The 26,645-nt window shown below is 40.1% G+C and overlaps 2 protein-coding genes and 1 long non-coding RNA gene across 3 annotated transcripts in view; 1 reads left to right on the top strand and 2 right to left on the bottom strand.

The window, feature by feature from the left end:
• The window catches only part of Rat1 (5'-3' exoribonuclease 2 Rat1), a 39,406-nt gene extending 14,929 nt beyond the window's left edge, over positions 1 to 24,477 (bottom strand). The window contains exons 1-15 of the mRNA XM_043416752.1: positions 24,236 to 24,477; positions 23,523 to 23,650; positions 23,337 to 23,448; positions 22,809 to 22,982; positions 22,444 to 22,606; positions 21,826 to 22,286; positions 21,540 to 21,746; positions 21,202 to 21,354; positions 20,819 to 20,976; positions 20,392 to 20,560; positions 20,207 to 20,296; positions 19,594 to 19,750; positions 19,287 to 19,515; positions 18,549 to 18,755; positions 18,372 to 18,460 (exon numbers count right to left, since the gene is read on the bottom strand). Coding sequence (XP_043272687.1) covers positions 18,372 to 18,460; positions 18,549 to 18,755; positions 19,287 to 19,515; positions 19,594 to 19,750; positions 20,207 to 20,296; positions 20,392 to 20,560; positions 20,819 to 20,976; positions 21,202 to 21,354; positions 21,540 to 21,746; positions 21,826 to 22,286; positions 22,444 to 22,606; positions 22,809 to 22,982; positions 23,337 to 23,448; positions 23,523 to 23,650; positions 24,236 to 24,310 — 2,572 coding nt within the window. The 5' untranslated portion in view covers positions 24,311 to 24,477. The remainder of the gene's footprint in view (positions 1 to 18,371; positions 18,461 to 18,548; positions 18,756 to 19,286; positions 19,516 to 19,593; positions 19,751 to 20,206; positions 20,297 to 20,391; positions 20,561 to 20,818; positions 20,977 to 21,201; positions 21,355 to 21,539; positions 21,747 to 21,825; positions 22,287 to 22,443; positions 22,607 to 22,808; positions 22,983 to 23,336; positions 23,449 to 23,522; positions 23,651 to 24,235) is intronic.
• A 426-nt stretch (positions 24,478 to 24,903) lies between these two features.
• LOC122409100 (uncharacterized) lies at positions 24,904 to 25,934 on the bottom strand. The gene is made up of 2 exons (XR_006260603.1): positions 25,688 to 25,934; positions 24,904 to 25,054 (listed from the first exon to the last, which is right to left on the bottom strand). It is a non-coding gene; the product is annotated as an uncharacterized lncRNA (long non-coding RNA).
• IFT20 (intraflagellar transport 20) lies at positions 25,891 to 26,640 on the top strand. Its single transcript, XM_043416349.1, has 2 exons — positions 25,891 to 26,194; positions 26,292 to 26,640. The coding sequence occupies exons 1-2, from the start codon at positions 26,071 to 26,073 to the stop codon at positions 26,558 to 26,560; spliced, it is 393 nt and encodes a 130-aa protein (XP_043272284.1). The 5' UTR covers positions 25,891 to 26,070; the 3' UTR covers positions 26,561 to 26,640.
• Positions 26,641 to 26,645: the final 5 nt, after the last annotated feature.

Here is a 26,645-nt window from a genome sequence, read left to right as displayed (position 1 = left end):
TTTTGGTAGAAGAATCGAGCAGACATTTTTTCTAGGTGCGCGAGTACCGACGAAAATCTAATTTTTTATAAACTTTTAAAAAATTCTCTGAGGCACGAAGAACTCTTGGCTTTTCGACTCCTCGAGGCGACGATTCCACGGCGTGTTTTGTGGGCGCTGTTCACGCCCAGAACTTCTCGAGTGTACACATACAAGTGGAATGAAATGCGATCCGGATGGAAGATCGGTCAACAAGGTGGAACCACATTCTCGAAGAGCCGCGAGAAAGCCAAAAAAGAGAAAGGAAAATTTGGAATGAATCGTAGAGCACGGCAAGAGGAAAACCGTACTGAGCAAAAGAGAGACCGAAAGACGGAGACGAACGATGGCGTGAAAAGGAACCTGTAATCCGATATCGGTGTACTTTTCAGGAACCACAAAGAATCCCGATATTACGAACGAGGATGCGAGTTCTGCACGAGTCAACGATTCACTTCCTGTCATAATACACCATTTGTAGACGCTTTTATGGTCCGTCTTTGAGGGCGTGTTTATTGAGTTTCTCACATTTCTAATTTGCCTTCTCGTCAAGTATATGACCAGAAGGAAGATACTTTTTTTCCTTTTCGTTCGACTTTCCCCCGCAGATTTGTTCAAACTCACAATTTTCTCGAGTTTATTTCTCAATCAATCAATCAATCAGCGCCAAGTGTCCAAAAATCAAACTAAAATCGCGTCACGATAAGACGCGAGGCGTCTGACTTGTGACAGCGACCGTATTTACCGTATCGAGAGACGCGCGGTAGCGGCTCGACGCCAAGTATAGAAAGAAATAACGGGAGTGCAAAAGAAAAGCCAGCGCGAGCCCTGCCGCACTCTCAAATACGGGAATGTATCGATTTATGACGTCACAGAGCGTTTTTCAAACCGTTCTCACGGACAAACAATTGCAGCTAAAAATCTGGAAATTGGTGACGATTTTTTTTACAGTTATACTTTACTACGGGAGGCGCCACCGTCGATTTTGAGTCGGTTACGTCGTGAGCTCGACGACTCTTAAGGTACGAAATGATTTTTTTCAAGAAGCTAAGAATTGACAATTGATTCGAAGCTTGAAACCGAGGTAGATTTATTTGCGAGAAAACTGTTATATGAAATGCGTGATAAGAAAAAGTGAAAGGAATTTGGGAGAAGAGAAATGATCTTCGAGCTCCTTCGAATGTGAAAATATTTGATTGTGTATATAAGACCTGCGAGAAAACGCGGTGAAAAATTCGATAGAAGGGATTTATACATCTGTAAATAAGAAGAGAATATAGCGAAGGGCACAATAGCCGCAAGAAGAATCTCCAGCACAACCGGGGGTTGCCTCACTCGACGTGGAAATGAGGTGGAAAACCGCGCACCCCCATCGTGCCCACGTCGAAAACGAAGAGCATCAATTCCCTTCTCTTTTTCTCTTGCGGACGAGCGGGGCGAAGCGTTGCGCCCGCTCCTTATTTGTTCAGGGATTCTTCAATCTGTCGGATTTCAGGTTTTATGTGGTTTTGATATTACCATTACGTGAACGAAAGCATTTCGTGTGTGTACCGATGAACCGAATGCGTGTGATGGACCCGCGGGGAACGCGCGTACCCCAGCAGTCGGGCTGACAAGTACCATTCTATATTATGTAGACCGGCGAGCCCCCTTTATTCTGCTGGGTGCTCAAGCGCGAATAAACACCCCGGCCGGTGGAGCCCAAATCGTGAATCCACTCGTTTCATTCTGCCTCGATCGTGCGAACCATTTTTCCATCATTAGATCAACTTCTGAGAAGTATTTTCAAATTTCTTCTCATCGAACCTTTCGAATAAATAAAAATATGCTCTCCGTGTCGTCAGCACTTCCGTCGAAATTCGTAAAGGCGATGAATTTTTATGACTCACCTTTTCCAAGAGGGGGCCAGAGTCTATTTCGATGGATTAATCGAGGAAAGTACGAAATTGAAATGAAAATTCTGGAGTGGCGCACTCGTTGAACGATTTTTAATCGTCTGCTCGAACCGTTTCGTTTGTATCTTTTCATTATTTTTTATTCCACGTTTCAAGAGGCTTCTCGTACCGAAGTTCGTCCACAAACATATTCTCTCGAGGTGAGGAAATCCACGCTTGTCCCAAGAACGAAAATGCCTCGCGTTTTCGTTGCTTCAGCAAATACTTTTGCAACTCAAAACATTTATCCTCGTCCTTTAACCCCTTCAACTTAAGCTAGATCATACTCCCGCACACAAACGTAGACTCGAACACAAATGGCTAAAAGAAACAGGGATCTTGTGAATTAATTTCATTCGACGTCCCCCTTTATGTGAAGAGGCTGCGTGCCCCGTGCTTCTCTCTCTCTCTCTCTCTCTCTCCATATTTCTCTCGTTTTCTCTTTTACTGTGTCAGCACCCCGAGAGTCCTTAACTCGGGCACAACTTCAAGGTTAATTGGTATGAAACATCGTCGAAAGAAGAAGAAGAAGAAGAAGAAGAAGAAGAAGAGAAGAAACAGCGGAAGGAAGAGACGCAGGAAAAGTCGAGAGAAAGAAGAAGAGAAAGGAGAAGCGCGCAAGAAGGAAAACGCTTGGAACGAAGAAGAAAGAACGGTCGGGGGTAAGTCGAATGGAAAGAAGTGGCCAAGAATTGAAAAGGGAATGAAAAAAAGAACCAAGAGTACGAGAGCACGAGAGATACTTCCTTTCTGTACCCAGTTTTCTCGCTTCTGCATTTTCCTTTCACGTACACGAGGCTCTGCGTACAATACCAAGAGACACAAGTGTGTATGCACATACACTTGTACGAGTGTGCCTATTAGTGAGCTGCGAGAAGTTCCAGAAGTACCAACCGTGTGTGGACTTAATGACAAGCGAGAGTGTCACGTTTTTTTCTTCTTTACCAAAAGATGCTTATCTCGTCGCACCTCCACGAAAAGATGGGAATGATTTTTCTGAAGCATCAAGAAACTCGGAACTTGTAAGTAAATGACTTTGGTATGAAAATTCCTAATGGCCCTGTCCCATTTGTTAAATATTCTCTATTGCTTGCCAGATATCTCAACGACGCATTTGTATACAGCCGTTTACACGTTTACTTATTATTTTACACTTTTTTTCAACACTCAAAACCGAGGCTTTTGTGACGTGATTCAAAGAAAAGTCGTTTTTCTCTACAGCCAATATTCCTACGAACAATCGAACGTATATTGGAAATATTGATGAAACATCGAAAATGATTCGTTCAAATTTTAAAATCGTCGAGTACTCTTTTTCCAGGTATTTTATCGACAACGCGCCAGTTCGAAGATCCTTCGAGGGTTATATGATTTCGTCGAGGAACTGGTTATGAAGATAGGAGAAAACGGGGTCATTCCGGACGCAATATCTTTATATTTCGAAAGCCTCACGATCATGCACTTAAACTCGTGCGATAGTCCTATCGATGCTTTATAAACTCATATTGTACGAAGCGTGAATTGATATATTTTCGTCGAGATATAGGACCGCTTGTAAAATTTCGTACATTTTCAGGTCAATAGGGTATTTTACACCATGTAAAAAAATATATAAAAATGCATGATTATGATAGATTTAGTAAAAAGTAAACGAGAAACGTCAATATTTATTCATAAAAATGCAATGTAAATTTTATAATTCAATTTTAAAAATCGTCTTTTTTCAACTGTTTTTCAAATGTCTAAAACGCCATCCGCCATATTGGATTCCAACGTGACGTCACTCCGATAGTAAACAATCTAGATTCTTATTGTGCGCTCTCTGTTATTTTGAAATTTTACAAGTTATTATTTTTACTCATTAATTTTACAAAAATCTTATTACTTGGTCTTTCGCAATCGTATTGTTTATACTAACGGAGTGACGTCACAAACCGAAACAACATGGCGGCTAGCGTTTCCGCGCGAAAATTGAAAATCATAAATAAAAAATAGTTTTCAAGACAGTTTTCGGTCTTGTAAAATTGAAATAAAAATTCTTCTGGTTTATTACGATCTCGGGATTATTTTAAAACAGTTTTCAAAAAAAGTTGTAGTACCCTATTTTGTCTATAAAATGAATTGATGAAACTGCAGGATAAACGGTTTCAATGTTATTGAAAAAATGAACTTGAAACCCTAGTTATAGAACTGAGCAATTAAATTATTATTATTTAACTAATTGATTATTATTTATTTTATTTATTAATTGTATTATTATTTATATTACTATTATATTGTATTATGTTATATTATAATATATAATGATACTTGATTAAACTCATATAGATGAGTACCATAAACGCAGTTCAAATTTTGGCTTTTCTCACCGTTTTTTAACTATTAATTGCCCCGTGAAATTTCGCAGTTTGGAGGAATTTCGGACGTGTACTGCTCCTATATAGCCCATATCAATTCATTTTTTTCAAATTTCAGATACCTCGTGAATACATAGGAAAAAAAACACTAACTTGTGATATTGAGTGCATAAATAAAGCATTGGACGATGTGAAAACAAAAAAGTTATTTTTCTTTTGAAAAATATGAAGATTCACCATCCGAAGACTGGATTATGTGAATGTGGGCCCTCAAAGTTGCACGAGCGAACGCACGAGTCCAGAATTCGTTTGCGATACGTGCAGCAATTTCTAATGCAATCTAGATTTACCCCAAGGGCCGTTCGAAATTACACCGGAGGTTCGGGGTCAATCCGAATTTACGGAGTGTTGTTTTTTGCTGAACATCCAGCAATTTTTTTATCTGCCAGTTAAAATTTACATTGGAAATCGTAAACAAGATATATCAAAGAGTAAAATACATCGAAAATTTATTTTCTTATTTCATGATGTGGTTCGTTATTAATAAATTTTTCTTAGACGCTCGAAATTACTCCAATTTTCTCTCTTCGATTTTCCATCGAATGCGATCAATCGATCGTTGACGATGGCACTCGAGTTGTTTCACAACTTCCAAGGAGTGTTCGAATGAATGGATTTGCTCTGAGCAGTAACGTCGCTCCACCAATTCATTCAGATTCCGGGGTAGGTATTTCTTCAGTTCCCGAAAGTCCGGACGCACGCCAGAGTGAGCCGAGGATATTTTCTTTTGTTTGGACCGGATGAACGGTCGAAGAATACAGCGAAATTAGCTGTTCGCCGTACAGGTGCATCGATGCACCGAACAACAATGCACAAGAGAAGTTTCACTCGAAGGATCTCGACGTAGCGGTTACCGGAGTCGCGAACCGCTCTTTATGAGCCAAAAATAAGTTGCCCGAGATGTGAGGATACACGGATCATTTGCCAATGGATTTTCAATCGATCATAAATGCCTTTTATTTACGTGTTCTACTTCATTCTCCGGCCCAGATTTTTACGACATTTTACGTCAGAAACTTTTACGGTGGATAAAGAAAATAAGGGCGTCGCCGTCTTCCGAGTGATTCGATCGTTGAAGAAATGAACGATTCTACTCGAGACTTTGGCTTCTCAGTGACCAGCACTGACCTCATCAAGGAAAAAATTGCACCAGAAAAATGAAACTTTGAAACGAATCTGGAAAGTTAAGAATCGAGGTCCAAATAAATGTCCAGAAAAAATATCAAAACACTGTCGAGCTTTTAATGGATTTTGCATGCCGTGCACGAACACCAGATTCGATAACGTGTGCGATTTAGACACTTTGCCATTAAACATCCGTCCCACTATTCAGTATTTACGCGAACGACGACCCTGCCAATAACGAAAACGCCCCTAGATCCATTCGAGCAAACGTGCAGTTTACTCAATTTGCTCAACCGCCTCAACATAATCGACTTTACTCGGGTACGATTAGGTCTATCGAATTGGCAGGTTCTCGCCAATCGGGATAGACGTTTGGGGTGCTCGGTCACAGGACGGTTGACGAATTCGAACGGGAGTTGGATCCAAAAATATTGGCACGTCATCACAAATATCGTTAAAAAAAATTGATAATTTGAAAAATCTTCGAGGAAGTGAATCGCTCGTGCATCGTCGATTGTTTCATTTTAAAAAGAAAATATCGGTCGTCCTTGGAGTTCGTCGGTGATCATAGAAAACGGTGCCGGAATGGCATCGATTTTTTATCGCACCAAAAGCTCGCCCCGAACCCTCCAAATTATTATTCGTGCCTGAGCTGCACTTGGTTGACGCTCGAGATATTTTTCAAATCGGCGTTTCTCCAAAGACAAGATCGCGAGGATCGAACAAACTCGTAAATCCACGAAACCCATAATTTACAAGTTTTTTTTCAGCGCCCTCTCATTCAACCCCGCACTTACCGTTCGATTAACAAAACCCCGAAACCCAATAGATCGAGGAGCAATAAAAAATCGTTTCTGACGTGCGTCACGCCTCCTGATCCCGACACAAATAAAACGCCCAGGAAGCTTCGATGCACAGACTCCACGGGTCAATAATTTCAGAAGTCTCAAAGGTGTTTGCGCACTCTTTGAGATACCGAAACCCCGAGAATTTTGGATCCATTACAGATGCGACATCTTTTCAACTCTCTTTCGTTCCCGCCTCCAGTATACAATATTTCCGAGTCATTAAAGACCGAAGGATCCAGATTGACACATCTGGCGTTCGAGGTTCGTGATAAATAAACGAGAGAACATTGCCAGTGATTTGGTTTCTATCTCGAAACGTTATTTTCACGTCAATCATGCATCTCGCTGGCGTCGAGTATATTTCGGATCTTTCTCATAGCATTAACACACTCGAAGTTAAACCGTGTGAGCGAGCGGATGAAAGTGTGTGCCTGCGCGAGTGCAATGACGAATGGACTCGAGCAGCGCCACCGTTTTCTTTTGCTTTCACTGAAAAATGAGCTCGCTCGCTCGCTCGCTCGCTCGCTCGCTAGAAAGGAGAAGAAGCATCTCTTGGGCACACACTCTCTCCTCGTACGGGCACAAATACGTGTGCACGTATGCTGGGCGTGTACGCATGCAAGAGCAAGTACGTCGAGTGGCTTAAGCTACTACACAAGAGAGGTAAGCCGACGAACACAAAACGAGAGAAAAAGGAGGAAAGCGGTGGTTAAAGAGCCCGTAGGGCCAAAAGTGGAAGTAAAAGAGTCCGCTCTGATTATGGCCGCGTCGCGATCGTCGACGTCGGCCTCGCCACTCGGGCAGGTAGATAAATTGCGTTCTCTCTAAACGGGGGCTATTCACGCTCTCCTCCATTCACTCGATCTTCGCCACCCCCTCGTCGTAATCTTTCTCTACCTAAAATTTGTCTCCGACTACCTATATTCTCGACGATATTTATTTCCCCGTATGCGTGTGCGAGCTCGTTCAACGCTTCTCAATCCTCAATGGGACTTGGTTGAGTCTGCGATAATCAACAAAATATCACGATTTCAGGACAAATATTTGAAGGGCTCACATCATTTTTTTGCCATTTGGAATATTTACGGACGAAACTGATTCGACGCGGGAAAAAAATAGTCCTGAGGAGATAGCGTTGAAATTTAATGCAACGAATTCCGTTACGATTCGACCACCTTAATAACCAATTTATGAGAATCTTCCTCCTGGAAATGAGCTCCTTTGTAAAAACGTCCTATAAACATGAGCCACGGAGCCAACAGTTTCGCCGCACAACGATCGGAAAAATAAAATTTGTCCACGAAGAGAAAAAAATAGTAAGAATTATGACGAAAGTACACGGCGAAATTTCATTCGTGCTTGAATATTTACACGGACAGAAACAAACTGTAAAAATTACTAAGACACCTTTCTATATCGCCCGTTTTGGAGGTTTTTACCAAAAACATCGTAATTTCCAAGTCAATTCAATTATAAGGAGACCACCGAGGAAAAATTGTGAAATTTATGTTCAATACTCGATGACGAACGGTAAAGTAGAATTATTATAATGCCTTTGCTGTGGTTAGTATTATTTTCACAATCGGAATTTACAGTTGAACGTAGTCAAATTTGAGGAGCTCCAGCACAAGCATCGACGACCAAAGTGTTTAGAAATTTACTATCATACATAGCAGAATTTTATTCGCGCTCGTACCATTTTTGTTTTTGTTTTAGCATCACACATCAATTTTCATCGAATTCTCGTTTCACAAAAAACTACCATGTATGTTCGTAAGAATTAATAAATATTACTTCTATGGCAACTTGGTAGTTTTTACTGGAATTTTCTCTCCGTGTATAATTTCGACTTTCAGTCGATAACCCTCGATCGGTTGAATTAAAAATGTTTTGGCAACATTTTTCTTCTAGAGCGTTCGATTCTGTCCAATATTACAAAATGATCGAGGACCTCTAAACAACAATTTCAAATGCTTCCTTCGAGTAAAACCGACTGAGAAAAAATTTCGTTCAAAACGTCAATTATTTAGTCGAATACACACGATCGTTGTCACATTTCCCAACTCTTTTGACTTATTCAACAAAACTAACTGTTGAGATGAAAAAATGGTTGTTACTCTTATAAAAGTCACCTTTTTTGGCGTCTACACAACTTTGAATCCGTTTCCGAATATTCATGCATCAGGGTCTATAAATATATTGGTTTCTTCAGGTGTAATCGCGAGTTTGAAATATACGCTTCACTCAACTGCCGTGAATGTGTAAATTATTTGATGTAATATGAATATATATTAACAGTAAATTCATATACTCAACCTACTTTGGACATACGAGGCATTTATGGGAAGGGCATTGAATGCGAGGTACGTTCCTCGCGCGAGTGGTGAAAATCGAGGATAGACAAATTTTGAATAACGTTAGTAGTCGATTCATGCGAGTAAGGCACGAGGTTCGAGTTCCAAGCCGCGGCGGAGTACTCGAAATATATGCGCACGGGAATACAAGGTTTCGTGTATGTATGTATGTGGATATGTGAACAAATTTATGGGGTACGAGTTGGCCACGGCAGCGATAAAGAAGGCCCTTGACCGGCGTCGAAGAGTGCTTGGCGAATCTCGAAACGAGTTGTGATTCGTGTTTTTTCATGCTCCTTTTCCTTCTCTTTTTATGCAACAGAAATACTGTCTGTTCGGAGGATCATGAGAATGTGTCGAATCGCTGCAAAATTTTATTCGCGCTTTTCTGCGCGAAGAGTGGAGCCGGTCCACATCGATTGACGATTGTTTTTTTGACAATTGGCATTTTGTCTGAGGATAAACAAAGATAATTTGAGCAGAGAAGGAACGATGATCTGAGGCGCCCTTAAAGTAGTTCGGTCGTTCTACGACTAGCTAAGTTTGAAATTACTTTATGTTGATTAAATTCGAGTCTAAATTATTAATAAAATTAATAAATACCCACATTGAGAATATTTTCATCACAATAATGTTATAAAATGCTTTAAAAATATCATAAAAGATCAAATTTATGCTCCAACTTGACTAGTTAATGATTGACTCGGTACCGATGACACTTGAAATACACATAACCGAGGGAACATTTTTATCGTGCGAAAGAAAGTTTACATCGGTGTAATGCCACCGAGAAAAAGGAGTGGTCAATTAATTAAAAAAAGCGAAGCTACCAGACGAATGAGAGCACGTGAGTAAGTCTCAAAAATAAATTTGACGAAATTCCTGCGATATTACTGTGAGTTCTCCCTACTTTATTGAACGGCCGAACTACTCTAAAGATTTTTGGTTTTTGCTCGTACGATGAAAATCTCACGACCGCAGTATCAGTTTTCGATAATCGATCGGAGAGTTATCGGTAATCAATCGATTAAAACTGTAATTCGATCGCGAGAGGACGATGAAAAGATCCGAACCGCATGAATTTGCGAGTGGGGAGATGTTACACTGCGCCCTTTTGTTATCGAGGCTCCTGGGTGTACGTGACAAGAAATACGATGGGGTGCGATGACACAGGCGTCACCGACAGAACGTCGTCGCTAATTTCCTCGGCATTGAGTCGCATTGTACTTTAAATCGCTCGCGCGAATTCGCCATACAGTACACGTCGACGTATTATACCAACGGTCCATATACATTTCACGCCCTCGTCGAAAGCTCGACGTGTCCACGCGCCGAGCACATATATCTGCCGCCTTTCATTGTCATTGGAATCGACCAACGTTTCTCTCTCGTTTTTCCCTCGCACGAGCACGCAAGTACCTTGCGAATGATTCTAGCACTTTGAGATACGAAAACAAGGTAAGAGACAGGAAAATCGACGACGAGTTATAGAAGCAATGGAAAAACTGGAAGAGAATCAAAACACTGCGCGCGCCCATCAAATTTGTAGTCAACATTTTTCTACAATTGTTCTGACAAACTTTGTTATGCACGAGCTTCGCTACGATGAGGAATAAAAAGCGTCAAAAAATGCTCGAACAATGCTCAAAAATCGTAGATGTCAATATGCCGAATCTTCGATGAGGAATAACTTGAATATTTAAGGTATTCCTTTCACGAACCCGAATATTCTACAAATAACTGATTACAAATAACAGTAGAGCAAAAGCGCATGCGAATAAATTTGTGGAATTTCGGATGAGCTTATTAAACTTTAATAAAGCATTAAAACTACAAAAATCGTTAAATTCATACGGGAGCTTACGGAGATTCCATCACCACATTTCCATTCAATAATTCACGTACTGAATAATTCTAAATTCCTGATAGAAACTGTCTCACAGATAGAAACAAATTTGAGGAATCCATAGCGTCGATAAAAGATTACCGAATGTTTAAAGTAGTTCATGCACGAAACGATTTTCTTAAGAAAGTCTTGAAATTTACACAGAGTTAAAAGGGTAGTCGACTCATACGCATATCAAATTTTAAGGAGTTCGTCTTATTCGTTATTTAGATAAACGTCTCTAAATATGAAGAAAAATACACAGGGTTTTGAGGACTATGCGTAAAAAATCGTCAATCTTTCCATATAACGAATGAACGCTTCTTACGAAGTTTATATATGAAAAACGTACACAATATAACAATGAAGTATATAACGAAGGTCTGGGAAAAAAATCGAGACGATTGTCTTACTAGTAATAAAGATACATTACAATAAAGATTGAATATCCATTAAAGATTCTTCTTGGCTTGGGCCATTCCTGTCACAGCTTTCTATCTTTTTATTAATAACTTTTTCTTGATCCATTTCCCTTTGCGTTCTCTGATTCGTTTTTTTAAAAAAAAAAAACTAGATTATTTTTGTCAGGGATGAAGGAAATTTGGGGTTCGCTCAGTGATGGATCCCCGATTAAGGAGTGGCTTGTAATTTCATTCGCCAAAAGATGTATTTGAAAAAATGTATTTACAATTTAAAATGAATAACTCTGACATTAATTCAAAATGATTATATCTTTAATCAGGGAGTGAAAATCCCTATAATTTCCTATACAACCGTAACTTCTCAGAGGTTAAGGATCAGTCGAGTTTTCGAGTGCCCCAATTTGCGCCACCAAATAATACGGTCATGCGAAAAGAATACCTTAAAGAAACTTAACGGTGCGCGGGACCATCATAACTGAATAAAAAGATTCGAGTGTTTTTTGTCGATCCCAAGTTTTCAGAGAAATGTCGAAGGAGCAAGCAGTGCGACAAGGTCACTGATTCAAATATGGATTTTCAATACTCCAAATTTGTCATACGATAAAAATGATTTGCTCCATATACTTTGAAAAGTCCTCGAATCGACCCTTGTACATACAGAAATATATACGTGATGTGTACGGTGTATTTACTACTCAGGATTTCCTGGAAGGGTGGTAGAGTTGTGTGCCCCCTTTTGGTACAACTCGATCGAGAGTCATACCGGACTCTTCTGTCTCCAAGTACCGGAATCACTCTTTCATTTCGCCCACTCGTCATTCTTACGCCAATGCCAATGCACCGAGCCCACCTACGGCAGGCATGCAGCGCGCCCCGAGACTCGAAACGAGGAGAGGCGACGAGTCAAAATTTACGCTCCAAGGACGACCGGGGATCGCGTCTCGATGGAGCTCTTTTAGCATCGCATTGTTCAGCACAGCTGACTACACGAAATGGCCAACTCAAAGACAAACTATTGGCGCAGGGAATGGGCGAATCTGTCATCGCGAACAGTTGAAACGAACTAAATTAAATTCGTACAAATCCGAAAGAGTTTTCACCTCGAATGTATTCTGAGCTCGGCACAAAACCGAAGGAATGCACTTGTGACTTCGATCTGCATAAAATGAACGACGAAACGATCGCTTGAAAAAAATTCATCGCTTCATCCCACCGGAAGTGAAAGAGACATTTTTCTCGTTTGAAAATTCATTCAAATTTCAATATTCCCGATCCAAAGCTAATCCCCCCCGTTTTGAAGTGTTGTAATATTCGTTTTCACGCAATTTAGCAAATCTTGCGCCCGCGAACATGACCAAGAACATCCATCGGAAGATATGTCAGAGGGGGAGTATCGTTTTCAAGGAGAAAAAGGGCGGAGTGAAGGGTTCGCGCTCGCGCAAGGACAGAGGAAAAGCGAGGGAGAGAAAGACCTTCTCTTTGGCCGGAGCGGCTCGAGCCAGAGGCACGAGACAGTCTCACTAATTACACCGTGCCTCATTAGCGAAGACGCGCCCCGTCGGCTGAGGGGTACGCGGACACGTACCCCTCGCTGGCCTCGTCAAGGCATCGATTTTCCCTCCTCTCGAGGAAAAAAACGTTGAAAAAAGCACGAAACAAGGAAAAAAAGGAAAAACAAGGGATGCACGGCACACACTCTGTGCGCTCTTGTGCAACATCAAGTGCAACCGGTCTCGTACTGTGTGAAACGTTTGTGACACTAGTGCTCGAAAAAAATGCGAGATTTCTCTCGTACAAGGTGAGACAACTCACAACGTACGTGTTTTATTAGACAACTTAAAAGGCCCGGCCCTCGAAACGTACCGTAATAAAATTCCATGGAATTCAACTTTTTAAACTTCCCTCCAAATTTCATTTGCTTTGATCAAACGCTTCGGTCAAACGCCGAGTAGCTCGTCGAACTTTCCTCAATATTACATTGGATTGATCGATTAAATTAACTGAAAACTCGATCGAAATGAAACCTCGCGAAGCGTCATATTTCGATTGTGGATTTCCTCGAGTTTACGAATATTTTTTGACGAATCGTTGAAACGGTGCTCGACAAGCGTGCTTTGGTAACGGCAACGAGTTGGACCGGTAACCTGCTCGCTGGACATCGATCAAGTGTCATTCCAACCCCAAAAATGATATTATTCGATGGATACGTTCAGAAAAGGACGCCCATTCGTCGAGACTTTTTAGATTCGATTGGGCCCAGCCAATTAAATGAGAAACTCACTGCGAGTGAACCTCTGACGTTTACCTCAGAACAAAACCCCGAGCAGCATATTCTTGGGCTTTCGAGGGCCCAGGAATTTGTTTTGAGTTAGGAGTGAGGAGCGAGCTCACTCGAATCCGAGCATTGACGCGTTTTTTCGGCTATTTGATTACGTAACGAGTCAACAGTAGGTAAGACGAGTGGTTGAGAGAGGGAGAGAGCGAGATTTTAGGGAGGAACTACCGTATTACCAAAGCGAGGATGATTATAACGATTGAACGCTGGATAACTGTGTCAACAAGATACGAATTCCATTCGGTATTGCCGGAAGGCCGAACGGCTTTACTTTATCAGTAAATACCATTTGCATTGAATGTATATATTCACACATAACATATATATGGGATGAATGGAGGCTCGTATTGGGATAAAAGTCCGAGAGGAACATGACCGGAGGGTCTCTGACAGTTTGCTTGAGCCAAGAGCTACCGCACGCATCGGTAGCTCGAGCAGAGCGCGCACGATGGGCACCAAAGTCTCGTCTTTCGCCTGGTACAAACCCCCCTCGTGCCAGGAGTCTTGAGTGTTTGCAGTCCACTCGAAGCTCGTCCCGAACGAGCCCCGGAGTTCACTGCTGTCGCAGAGAACGCGCTGCCGTGCTTCGTTCCTCGTTCGTCCTATTCTCCGTGTCGCTCCTGCTCGTGCACACATTTACCTCCAAAAAGACCCATAAACCGACCAACACACGCGAGCACACAAACCTTTGTATACAGATATAATGGGGCCCTGTTACATTCGACGTGGGGAGCCAAGAGAACGAAGTATAATTTGTCTAACGAGGGTCTCCACCTGTCATCCCGACGGATATTACAGCGATGAATGCGGTTTAATCTACCAATGGAATTTCATCGATGTCCTTTACTAATAATCTTTCTTCTTTGTGTTTCTAACTCTTCTTCTGTGCTTCAATTCTCGTCTCCTATTTTCTGCGACGTTTTCTCGTTACGAAGGACCAGCAAGAAGGAGCTTTCCTCATCGCGGTGTATTGGCTCACTCGATTCTTACGACATTCGTCGTTCGTTTCGTGGAAAAAAAATTCTGTTGGAATTTTTTATGATTAAACTTTGGCTGAGAATCTTAAAGTAGTTCGGCCATTCGATAAAGCACGGCGAGGGTCCACTTTTTTGCGGTAAATGATAGTTTCAGGACCCCTCACAAGGATAAGTACAGTTCCGGGGCCTCTTGCGGGCCAAATTTGGAATTATTTCACTTACAATTTTGAGTTTTTAACGCGGTATCCTATGGGAGAACTCGCAGTAATATCAATCGTGAAATAATTGCACGGTGTTGGAGCTTCGGAAAAGTTTATATCGCGAAGAAAATTTATCACAGATTTCGTTCCTTAAAAAAAAATATTACCTCACGGGGCTTTTAAGAAAGAAAAGATGAAAAAACTTTAGTTTTTTACGCGTCGAATTTCGTCAAATTTATTTTTGAGACTGACTCGCGTGCTCTCATTCGTCTAGTGGCTTCGCTTTTTTTTTATGAATTTACCAATCCTTTTTCTCGGTGCCATTACACCGATGCAAACTTTCTTTCGCACGATAAAAATGTTCCCTGAATTATGTGAATTTCAAGTGTCATCGGTAACGACTCAATCATCGACTAGTCAAGTTGAAGTATAAATTTTATCTTTTATGATATTTTTAAAACATTTTATCACATCTTTGCGATAAAAACATTCTCAATGTAAGTGTTTATTAATTCTATTAATAATTTAGACTTCAAATTAATCAACATAGAGTAGTTGCAAATTTGACTAATCACAGAACAGCCGAACTATTTTAACCGCACTGATTTTAGCTGTCTGAAGAATCAGCGTTTTGAAAATAATTGGAGCAACATTCGGATTCATCGAGAAAGAGATTTTCTATAAATCTGTAGAATAATTTTGACCGTTGCTAATTTTTGTTATACTTTCCTCTTTATCGCAGGAAAAAAGTGCTATTCCCTACAGATGCTATAATCTTACTGCAGCCTATCCATTAAATTGTTATATCGAAGAAGCTCGAGTGACAATAAAAAGGGAAGAGCCACTCGGTCGCCGGCAGTCGTGTTTCGGAGTTTCGTTCAACTCTCTGTCTCTCGTTTTGGACCGTAATACGCGATTTGGAGCCCTCGCACGAATAAGGGTCCCAAAACCACGGACTGACAGTTCTGCACTTGACGTTTAACTCCCCGCGATATATCAATCACACACGCCCTGCAACCTCGTCGAAACAATTGCAGCCTGGTGCCACCCACGCCCCCTTCCATCGCTCGAAATATGCGCCGGAACGAGAGTAACGTTTAGTTTTCATGTGCTCGCAATCTCGTTCGAAATATTACGAAAAGCGAAGAGCTCGCGAGATTTTGTACGACAGCTTTCGGTAACGATGCCCCGTAGTTTTGCTTTCTCTCTCGCTGCGTCAATTGCTTTACAATAAAATATAATTATTCCCGATCTCGCAAAACTTGTTTTCGGTTAAGAGCGAAATTCCCGAAGCCGTTAGGAAAATATCGAAATTTTACACGTTGAAAAACGTGAAATCCTCAGATCTAGTGCAACTGCACAAAAGTGATTTTTCGAATCGGATCAAATGGAGCGCGCCGACCGAGGCTGAGATCCCATTTCAGTCGTAAATGTCTTGAGATTTCGAATCGAAAGAAATAATCCGTTGAAGCAACAAAAACCACGTCGGGAGGAAGAAAAACCGTTGAAAATGCAATATTTTCAACCTCCCAACGAGAGATTATTTAATCAGCATCGAAGCTTTAAAATTCGAACAGTAGGAAAAAAATGATTCTCCATTATCGGGATGGAGAGGGTTCGAAAGACGGTGATCCCTCTTTTGAAAAGACAGGAACGATCAATTTGATTCCAATTTGCTGTTGACGTGGAGAAGAACGAATTCTCCTGGTTTGTTTTCGCATGACGTCGCGACGTTTCGAGGGTTAGAGGGAGAAAATACGTGTATACATAAATACATACATATCCATAAATCTATAGATATATATGAATATATATTTCGATGGAAGAGTCGAGTCGACGGGGCGTGGGAGGCTTCGCTCGTCGAACGGAGCACATCCACACTAATTGGATAATTACGGCGTGCACCGAGTTTGTTTTATAATTGGGCAAAACGTACGGTTCTCGGAGCCCCGGGAAACGGTCTCCCCCTCCCCTTATCCCTCTCTTCCTCTCGCTCTCATCTTTCTCTCTCTTTCGTTCGACGTGTCAAACAACGAAACGGCCAGAGTCACGCGCTACGTGACGAACTACCCTCGTAGCTAATCCAAAGCAAATCCTCGGTCCCCGGGTAACCACCCCATCAATACGACTCTATATACAATTCACCTTCCCCCCTCCTTCCTTCGGCCTCGTACGCACAGTTATACGACCTGCCCCCTTGCTGCCTTTCTCTCTCTCTCTCCCGGTCGTTTTTAACCCTGGATGCCACGCAGCTTCCATTTCTCTCCTATTTACCTTCGTCCGCATCAAAATTTAAATCGATTCTCTCTCTTTCAGCTCTTTTTAATCTCGTTTTTTAACGATATAGGAGCTGTTGGTATTCGCGGGAAGAACAACATTTGTAGAACTTCATCTCCTGCCTCCTTTAATTAGGGGACAAAATTTAATGTGCAATTTATTTCTGCCGTTAACTCGAAAATCTTGGATCTTAGAGGGTTTGAAAAAGCTTGTTGTTTAAGGACTGAACGAAAATACAATTGAGAGGAAAACCGGAATTGAGGATGTTGAAATTCGTGATTAAGTTGTCGACGAATTGATCGAAAATACGTAACAGAAAAATTTTAACGACTTTTCAGAACTAGAGCAGATTTTTTTTGATATTCAAAGTATTTTTAATATTCAGGAGCTTAAAAAATCTGATAAAAACGTCAAAGGGAATGGCTCCGAACTGCTGGATCTTTGATTAATGAATAAATAATTTGAGTGGTCGGATCAAATGGGGAAGCGGAAGAGAGAGTGGAATAAAAGGAGGTGCGACTGGCCTTGCGACCCTCGGGGAGAGCCCTTTTTGTCGATTCTTGCGGGGTCACGATCGTCCACGAAAAAGTGAGACGTCGAGTGCAGAAAGAGAGGACACGGACGTGCAGTACGAAAGGAAAAACAATTCAAGGGTGATTACGAGAACGGGAAGCTGCCGAAAGGAAAGGAAAACAATGAGAAAGAGAAGAGATTTAAAGAACTCTCGTGAAAGATATCAGCCGTGACTCGGATGTTGTCTGACTCGGATCCCACAATTCTGAGCCTGCCTCCCTCCCCGATTCGCTGATATTCAGTCGCGTGCGTTTTAATTTTACTTTCGTTCATCCCTACCAACGTTCCAGCCCTAAAGGAGACGGGCATGGAGCTCTGCGAAAGGGGTCTTCGATGAGAGCCGGAAAACGATTGACTGACTGACTGACTGACTGACGTACGGATTTATGGGGTTGCGTGAGTTTCTCCCTTTTCTCTCTTTCTCTTCTTCCATTTCGTTCGGCTTCCCTCCTCGTCCCTTTTCTCTCTCTCTCTCTCTCCCTCTCTCGCTCTTTATCTCAATCCCTGGTTCTTTCCACCCTCGCAAATATGAATGCACAAACACCGGACCGGCTTCCACTCGTCTCAGGGGACTCGCCACTCGTTGATCGATAAACGAGCGTGTTAATCCTCGTCGAACCTCATTTATATCCATTTTATTAATATTAACGAGATCCATACAGCCCTGATAATGATGGAGGCGTTTTTCGTCACTTTCCAAAACATGAAACTCATGAAGATGCCTTTGTGAATTATTTAAGATTTTTAATCGGGGGATTACAGCGGGAACAAAAGCAAAAATGTTTTGATCAATTTTTCTAGATTCTTAACTCGAACATCAATTTATAAAAATATTCAAGCCTATTGAAGCACAAAATAAAAGCACCAAACTCATCGCCATTTTTCTCGACACAAAAAAATCCAAATAAATATTTAAGCTAAAATTTGTCCCCATTCATGGATGAAATACTTAAAAATTACGATTCCGTGTTAATGAGAAATGTACTAGGAATGGAAAACGACTTACCCCGAGCCTGAACTTGATGCGGATATGTCGATTGAGGCGGTGGCACGTGGGAATAAGGCTGCAGAACTCTGTTCGTGTTAGTGTGGTGCCTGTAATTCATGTCATTTTTGCAAGATGCAATTCACATTTGTTCATCGATTACGAAAAAACAAAATTAAAAGTGAATAATCGTTTTACCCGAGCATGCGATGTCCCGCATCACCGAGCGAAGCAATTTTGTTCGAAGGTGTAAATCCAATCTGTGGCCTCCATTGATTGCCGTTGTTACGATTCATTTGTTCAAAGTCCTGAGGCTTGAGAACTTTCGGTGGCTCTCGTACTCCCTTCAATCGTTTCGCAGGGAATATGAAGCCTGGATTGTACTTCGGGTCACGGTATCGTATGCTATGAAAGATAGAATTTATGATAAATATTGTGTTCAACGTGAATGGCATTTTCATAAGTTTTACATTATTTCGTCTGAAAACATCAGTCCCTTTGGTGATCAACTAACTTCCTGATGGACGATGTGGAAATTGCGGTTTTCGGAGCACCGAGAAAACCGATTTTTGTTTTATTTTTCCAAAGTTTTTGCTTTAAATTTTTGTTTTGTTTTTCAATATAAATAAAATTGATTTTTTATAATAATTAAAAAAAAAATTTATATCAATTTTCGTGTCGTGAAAATAGAAAATGTTGGACTGAACCGAATTGCAGGAGTGCAAACTCCGACATCGCGTCGACTCAAGGTCTATGAGACAGTTGATGAATTCAATAAATTTGAAATTCTGATAAAAATGAGTAACCCTCAATTATTCATAGCATTCGTGACCGTGTTTTTATCCGACTTTTAGGCTTATTCATAATTCAGTTCGCCCACTTTATTCTGAGGAATATCATTCGTTGATTTAGTTTTTATTATTCTATTCAACTGACCAATAAACTTTGTTGCACCGGACCGGTATTCCTTTGATTGGAGAAGGTAACGTGGCTCCGTCGCCCACACAATCCTCGGCAATCAAAACAGAGCCTCGCATTCCATCGATCGATATTTCGGTCTCGATTTCCATGTCGATTTTGTTCGTGTAAAGCCCCTTGAGAAAATTGTAACCACTGCTCCCGAGGCCAACGTATAACCGATCGTCACCTCGTATGTTACGCTTTTCTGATGAATGAAAGAATTCGTTTTGGAACATATGAAGGTAAAATAAAAAAGGGTGACAATGAAGCAAAATATGCTCACTCTCCGCGTCCGTCAAGGCCTCGTAATAAGGCTCCAAAGCTTTGAATAACCTTTTTTCATCGACGAACGGTAGGAGCGCCACACCTTGCCAAGCGAATTTCTTGCCGTTTAGATCAATCCTGAAGTCTTCTGGATAAAAGTCGATGATCGGTGATTTCTATGAAGAAAAACAACGGAATTGTTAGTGTGGTTGATGTCATATGGCGGATAGAGCAAGTTTTCTCCGTTATCATTATGACTTTAAATCTTTACATTGCATGGGTTTTAAATACCCAAACAAACCGCAGATTGTCAAGACTGAACTGAGCAGAAATGAAACGGATTTTTTCAGCTTCAATCTACGGAAGGGTTGAAATAAAAATGAAAAACCACTTTTTAAGAAAATGTTGAAATTAGTGGAAGTGGAATTATGTGAAGAGTCAATGCTTCCAGAGAACCTAATTGGAAAAAAGCCGAGATCCACTCATTATTAGTAACGAACACATTTATACAACGATTAACGATAAAATACTGCATCAATTATGGTGTTTCCGCAAGAGTAGCCTCGGTGTTAAAAATTCATGGAAAAAAAAGCGAATAAATATTGAGCATATTCCAAAAATTCGTAGCTCACCGGATCACTCATCAGGCTCGCCCAGGGTTTTGGAACGTGACTGCTACTAGCAGCTGGAAACACGCCCATCAATTGTTCCAGCGGACGGAACTGAAAGGATGAAAAAATGAAAATTTACTTACAATATACATGAAGAAGGAATGAAAATATTGCGACAATTTCTCAGACAATATTTCGACACTCACTGGTTTTGTATTCTTTTCAAACTCCGTAGAGAGACCACCGATGTTTATGAAATCACTGGCAAACGGTGCATAATGATATGGAAAATACCATTTCCAGGATGCACAGCCTTGATAATAATAACGCAAAACCCAACATAATCCACGAACGTACTGTAAGGCAACGTTATTACTGAAAAAATGTGTAAAATTTCAACACGGTTATCATCAGAACACTTTTTAACCTGAAAAAAATGTGCGGGGAAAATGTAAAATTTCCCTCAGGAGAGACTCATAATTGTGCGCATGAACAGTTTAATATAATCAGAAAAAAATCCTTAAGAGATGAACTACAAAAAAACACAATGATTTTACACAAATCCCCAAATCTGATTTTCAAACTTCCGAACAAAAATGAGCATTAAGTGACACGAGCATTACAATTTCTTACCGGAATGCAAAATTATCGGGCGCGACATCAAATTTGGATTCGTAGTATCGATCTTTGAAGCCATCTTCCCACAATCGAACTTCATCGTGAGCTTGATCATCCTCTTCTTCTGCGGCCTCATCTTGAGCTTTGCGTTTTTTACCAGACTCCTTGGAACCCTTGATAAAATGGAAAAAAAATTTTAAATGAACACATTAACGACGAAAATTTTTAAGCGAAAATTCCAAAAGCCCAGAATTTCAGGAATACTATTTCTCTCCAAAAACATATAACATTATTTCATTGATATTTTGTCGCATTTTTTCCAACAAACTTTGTAAAAGATATTGGGGAAAATGCCTGAAAGAGAATATAGCACACTGATTGTAGGTCTGGAAACTTACTTCCGGTTCTATCATACTTTGCAACGCCGTTTTCGCGTTTGTTCCTTTCAAGGCCTGTTCGGTTGCATTCGTGTTGTAATCCCTTCCCTGCATTCGCATTTTGTAGGCTTCCTGCCGTGCATTTTGCACAGGTTTGCTACCTTGGCCAAGTGGCTGTGTGAAAAAAATAAGTACATCATGTTTCATGTTCATTCACTTCGTGATTCAATGAACATCACTTGTTCGTTAAACGTTCTTCTGAATATAACCAAGGGCCGAAATTCCTAATCCAATAATATTTTGGACTAATGCAATTTTGGACAATGGCAAATAGTCATTTGAATATTATGGAGCCTTACAGTCGGAGCGAATTGGCCGACAGGTGTCCAGTTCGGTTTGTAATTACTGATAGCTTCCATCCTGCGTTTCTTATTTTTTTCACGTTGTTTGAATGCGAGTTCGTTCTGTTGTCGTTTCTTGAAGATTTCATCTTCAACGTCACCGAGGTCGGAAAGTATGAGTTGTACTCTGTCAAGATTAACATCACCACTGTCAGTTAAGAAGCCCTGTAATAAAAAAAACATCTCAAAATTATTTTCGCTTCTATATTTTCGGCGACAAAAAAAGAAAAACTACTGAACATACCCCAGTTTTATAAACAGTCTTTTTATAGAGATTAACGAGCCTGTCGATAGCTCCTTCGCGAATCTCGAGCGATGGTAAATGTGGCAAAAAGTCATTTCCCACGAAAAAGCACATAAAAACCCAATCGTCGATGGCACGCTCGAAATCGTACTTGAACGGTAAATTCGGCATTTGTAATTCCCGCTCGAGATATTCACGTAAAACGTTCAAACGAACGAATATGAATTGGCATTCGGAACCAAAAGCAGCGTCTTCCTTCTGCTGATTCGGTTCGGAACCTGTACAATCTTTCATCTCGTGACCTAGTTGACCACATATGTCACAAGGGCGTGGCTTGTTTGGCTTGAATTCCTCACGAATAATCGTGAAATTTGGCTCGTGAGTCGCCAGACCCAACATTATCAAATCGGCGTCAGCACCGCATAGAACATGCTGAGTATTTGGATCGTGATCGGGTTGGGCTATAAAACACGACCAATGAAGTTTGAATGATAAGAATTTTTGTATACTCGTCTGAACACAAAAAGAGAAAACGTCAAGATATCTACAAAAAAGCTGAATTTTATGATCAAATCACAGAAATAACAAGTGATTGAAGAATTGTTGGAAAATTGTTACCTCGCTGCTTGCGGATAAAATCCATGATTTTGTGCTCTCCTTCTCCAGGCACGTTAGCATCACTAAGTATAACTTTAATGTTTCTCCAGCCAGGATCATTGTTTAATCGCTCGTGAATGTAATAATGTAAGCAAGCCGATAATCTCGCCATAAAAGGTGTGCCCTGCAAAATAAAATTCTTTTGTTAACAGAAAATTCTACTTCCGATAGAAATTAAGAGATGCCGGAACGACTATACACCAAGTTTCCAAACAAAAAGTCAGCGTTTTCACGAACGAACCATTTGAGAAAACTATTCGAATATTAGTGATGATTTTTCGTTCGAATTTTAAAACTATAAATCAAAAGGAAACATGTCAACATACCGGAGTTATGCAATTACTGTCGAAATGTTCACCCTTTGGTTTTTCCGGTGGTAAATATGCTCCTTTCAAAGCTAATTCTGACCGTATTCTCTCCATTTCGCTGAGTTTCTCACTAGTCTCTTTCGATGCACGGAATCGACGAGAACGTTGCTGATTCATCTTCGCTCTTGGCGCCTGTACAAAACATTATCCATTTTCAGAACACCAGAACAAAGAAACTTAAATAATAAAATCGAGCGTTATATGAAAAATATTTCGAAAAAATCGTACTTTTTTTAAAGTGATTCTATTTGAGAATGATTTTTATTATTAAGAAACATTTTTTCAATTTCATTCTTACACCTACGAGATACAGTAATTTTTTGACTAAACAATCAAGGAAATATGTTTGCGTATAGTGATTGTATCATGAATAATAAAACATTGTTTGTGCAAAAAATATTTTGTCCAAAATATACAATTGAACTAGAGACAAAGTTTTAGCGATAACACAAGCATATTTTATCACAATAAATTGTTATTACTTACAACACCATCAATAGCCATGTAAAGCAATTTTCTTGGCCTAACGATACAAAATAATCTGTCGATACATTCGAATATAGCTTCCATCATTTCGTCTTCATTTTTAGGTGCAGGCCTGTAAGCATACGAATTTAGATCATGAACCAATTGAATAAAGAATTTTCCTTGGAAATATGAAATTATCCTTACTTGTCCTCTGGATGTGTACAGGGATGTATTATGCCATTCATATCGAGATACAAATTATCAAATTCTACTCCGTTTGGATTCGGGTCGGCTGAATTAATGGGCACAGGGACTCCATCAGTTGTTGTTTTCTGTAAATGGAACCCAGAACATTTAAGATCAATCAAACATTGAAAAATTATGTGGAATTTCTGCTATAGGTTTATCAAAGACATTACATTTTTTATTATTGAAAGACAATTTTGTTATCTAAATTTCTTTTATTTAACAACAAGTAATTTGTCAAATTTCAATCTAATCATACATGAAAATATAAAAACAACAGCAGAACACAGAGAGGTTTTGAAATAACCATTTGTCCAAATAAAAAAGAATTCTTGCGCTCAACAACTCGCACACAAATTTCATTATTTGGAACTACTCACATGATATGATAAAATTTGAGGAAAGTGAGTATTATTTTGCAAATTTCAACATACAGTTTCGTGGAAATGTGGAATATAGATATGTGAATAAATAATTTCTCATCTAATTTCTAATCAAGGTACTTGTTCGTACCTTGATCTTTAATAAACACAGACATAACCTCACTTTTTATTCTTTGATTCGAGATGCAGTTTTAATTAAAAAATTCAATATAGCGATAAGAGAATAACAATAACACGATAGAATCAAAATCGAACAGCATTGGAAAAGATAAAAATCAAAATGCTTACTTTTTGTTCGATGCATTCGACGATAACCGAAGGATATTTTCGGCTAAGCCACCGAAAGAAAGCTGGTACACCCATGTTCCTTGAATATGTTTTTTCGTTAAGCGAAGGATTAGCATTAATACACGCACGTCAAAATTTATTGAAAGAAAAAACCGAATAGCACACTGTGTATCGTGTACAAAATTGTACACGGGAAAATATTTACTTGTATAACGCGATTACTCGCCAAGGAGTAATGAACCCATACGAGTTCTTGCAACTCTGAGTTTTCTTCTCCGGCCGCAAAAATAGAGTGTGGGCTCCCAAAGCTTCTCATCACCGCCACTACGCGGCAAATCCGTCGAGACAGTTTCTCGTAAGCGGTCCGAGAGAAATACCCTAGTGTAGCAATTTCCAAAACATGGCAAACATGTCTCAATGACGACCTCAATCGTATACAATTACCCGGTCAAAAATATTAGTTATAAAAATATAGTTGTCAGCTAACTTTTGGATAATTAGTTTAGTGCTTAACGGAACATTTATATTTCGATAAAGTAACCCGATGTGACCATTCGACTGATTCGACCGCAGCGAGACAGATAATAGTGATTCGGGGGTCACCCCGTGTGACAGCCGCCGCGGATTTTTCGTGTTTTGTTGCGGTAGAGAAAGAACATGGACTTTTAAAATTTGGAAGGTTCATTTATTGATATTCAACTCTGAAAGAATTTTTAACTCCGGTGTCTCGGGTTAACTGGGTGTTACACCAGCCCACTAGGAACCCATGTTTCCACGATTCCGTGGGATTTTGCTGCAAAGCAGTGGCTATTGCTTCAACTGAAATTATACAAAAATATTATGAATTAAAGAATTTTCACGCTTTTAAACACAAAAATTCGGTTTTCAAATCGAAGCAAAACAGTTAGTTCTAAAGTTTTTTTCAAATCTTAGAAATCGGCTGAGATTCAAGTATGTTGTAAAGATAGTCTTCGAGGACCCACGGCTAAAATTTCAAATCAATTCAACGTTTAGTTTTCCACATATTTGCTATTAATAATGAATAATTTTGTATACGTGATGCGTGTGTACCTAACCGCACCGTGACTGGATAGAACTTTGTTTACATTTTTTATTACGGACGCTAAACATGCCTTACGACTTTAAAATAAAACCCGCAGTTATGTATGCAGTACTATTGTGGGATGAAATGAATATTTTTTAAAATGAACATTTATTTTGACCACGTTTAGTCGGAGGTAATTTTATTACTTGACGCGAAATGGCAACGGTGCGTACACGGTCACACGGTGCGGTGAATGACAGGCTCAATACAAAATAATGCTAAAGCTCTTTTTTCTAAAATGTTCGACCACCTTCTCGATTGAGTTGCCATTTGTACATTTTTTACTTTTTTCGTAACAAATAAATAAGATTTTGGAAAACAACGAGATATTTTAACGCTCGACGTACAGTAATACTGCAGGATGGCGTTGTTGCCACGATTACAGCGCCTCTCTCTATATGCGTGAGGATCCATCGATGCATGAGATTGTGCAAGGCAGGCAGAGTGTACAAGCTTTCGACAAAACCGTGTAGCCGCCAGCAATCATTGGATTTCTTTGTACATCGCAGCCCAAACTTTAGCTCGCACGTGTATGTACAGAACTACCTTAAAAATCCGACTGTCACACCGAGTGACCTCCCTAATAAAATTCAATCCCCCCCCCCCAACGCGGCGATCGCATCCAATCACGTTTATTTTCAAACGTGCGCGATACCCGTGTACACGTATTCTTGTTTGGTGCGCGGAAGAGTAGAATGCGAACCTGTTCGAAGACACAGAATTCAAAACCATGACGGATTCCCTTTCAAAATATGGTTTGTGCATAGACGAAATGTGCAAGATTCGGCTGGTTGATCCACTAGTAGCGAGACAGAGTGATAAATTGAGATCGGAGTGTGATAAATTTGTCGAGAGTAAGTACGAGGATTTGACATTGGTGACCATGGTAACCGTACGTAAACCAAACAATTTTACTTTATAAGGTGAATCACAAAGCACGCGTCATTACAGATATTACTGAATTTGAAACAAACACCAACAATTTTATACGAATAATGGAAGGATTGGGCCAAGACGTAGAGAGGGAAAAAATGAAAACGATAGGAGCGCGAAATCTGTTACGATCAGTAGCGAAACAGCGAGAATCCCATAAACAGCAGATGCAAGCACTCATTCTTGAGAAAAGCATGCAGCTAGAACGTTTACGGGTACACTTCGATTCGTTGAAAAAAATCGAGGAACAACAACTCGAAACGATCGAGCATCTTTCTGCGAATTGAGTCAACAACGTAAAAGTTTACATTATTGAGAAACCTTATATTCACCGAATGAATGAAATAAACCATATGATCGACGAGTCTGCCT

The sequence above is a fragment of the Venturia canescens genome, chromosome 4 (genome assembly GCF_019457755.1).
Source record: "Venturia canescens isolate UGA chromosome 4, ASM1945775v1, whole genome shotgun sequence".
Lineage (NCBI taxonomy): Eukaryota > Metazoa > Arthropoda > Insecta > Hymenoptera > Ichneumonidae > Venturia > Venturia canescens.
Note: the sequence above shows the minus strand (reverse complement) of the source record. Positions and strands in the feature narration are given on the sequence as shown.

What these genes read in the sequence shown, in the direction of transcription:
- IFT20 (XM_043416349.1), top strand. Translation starts at nt 26,071, where the DNA reads ATGACGGATTCCCTTTCAAAATATGGTTTGTGCATAGACGAAATGTGC. An exon ending in GTGTGATAAATTTGTCGAGA is followed by an intron (nt 26,195 to 26,291) that starts GTAAGTACGAGG and finishes GCGTCATTACAG; the next exon opens with ATATTACTGAATTTGAAACA.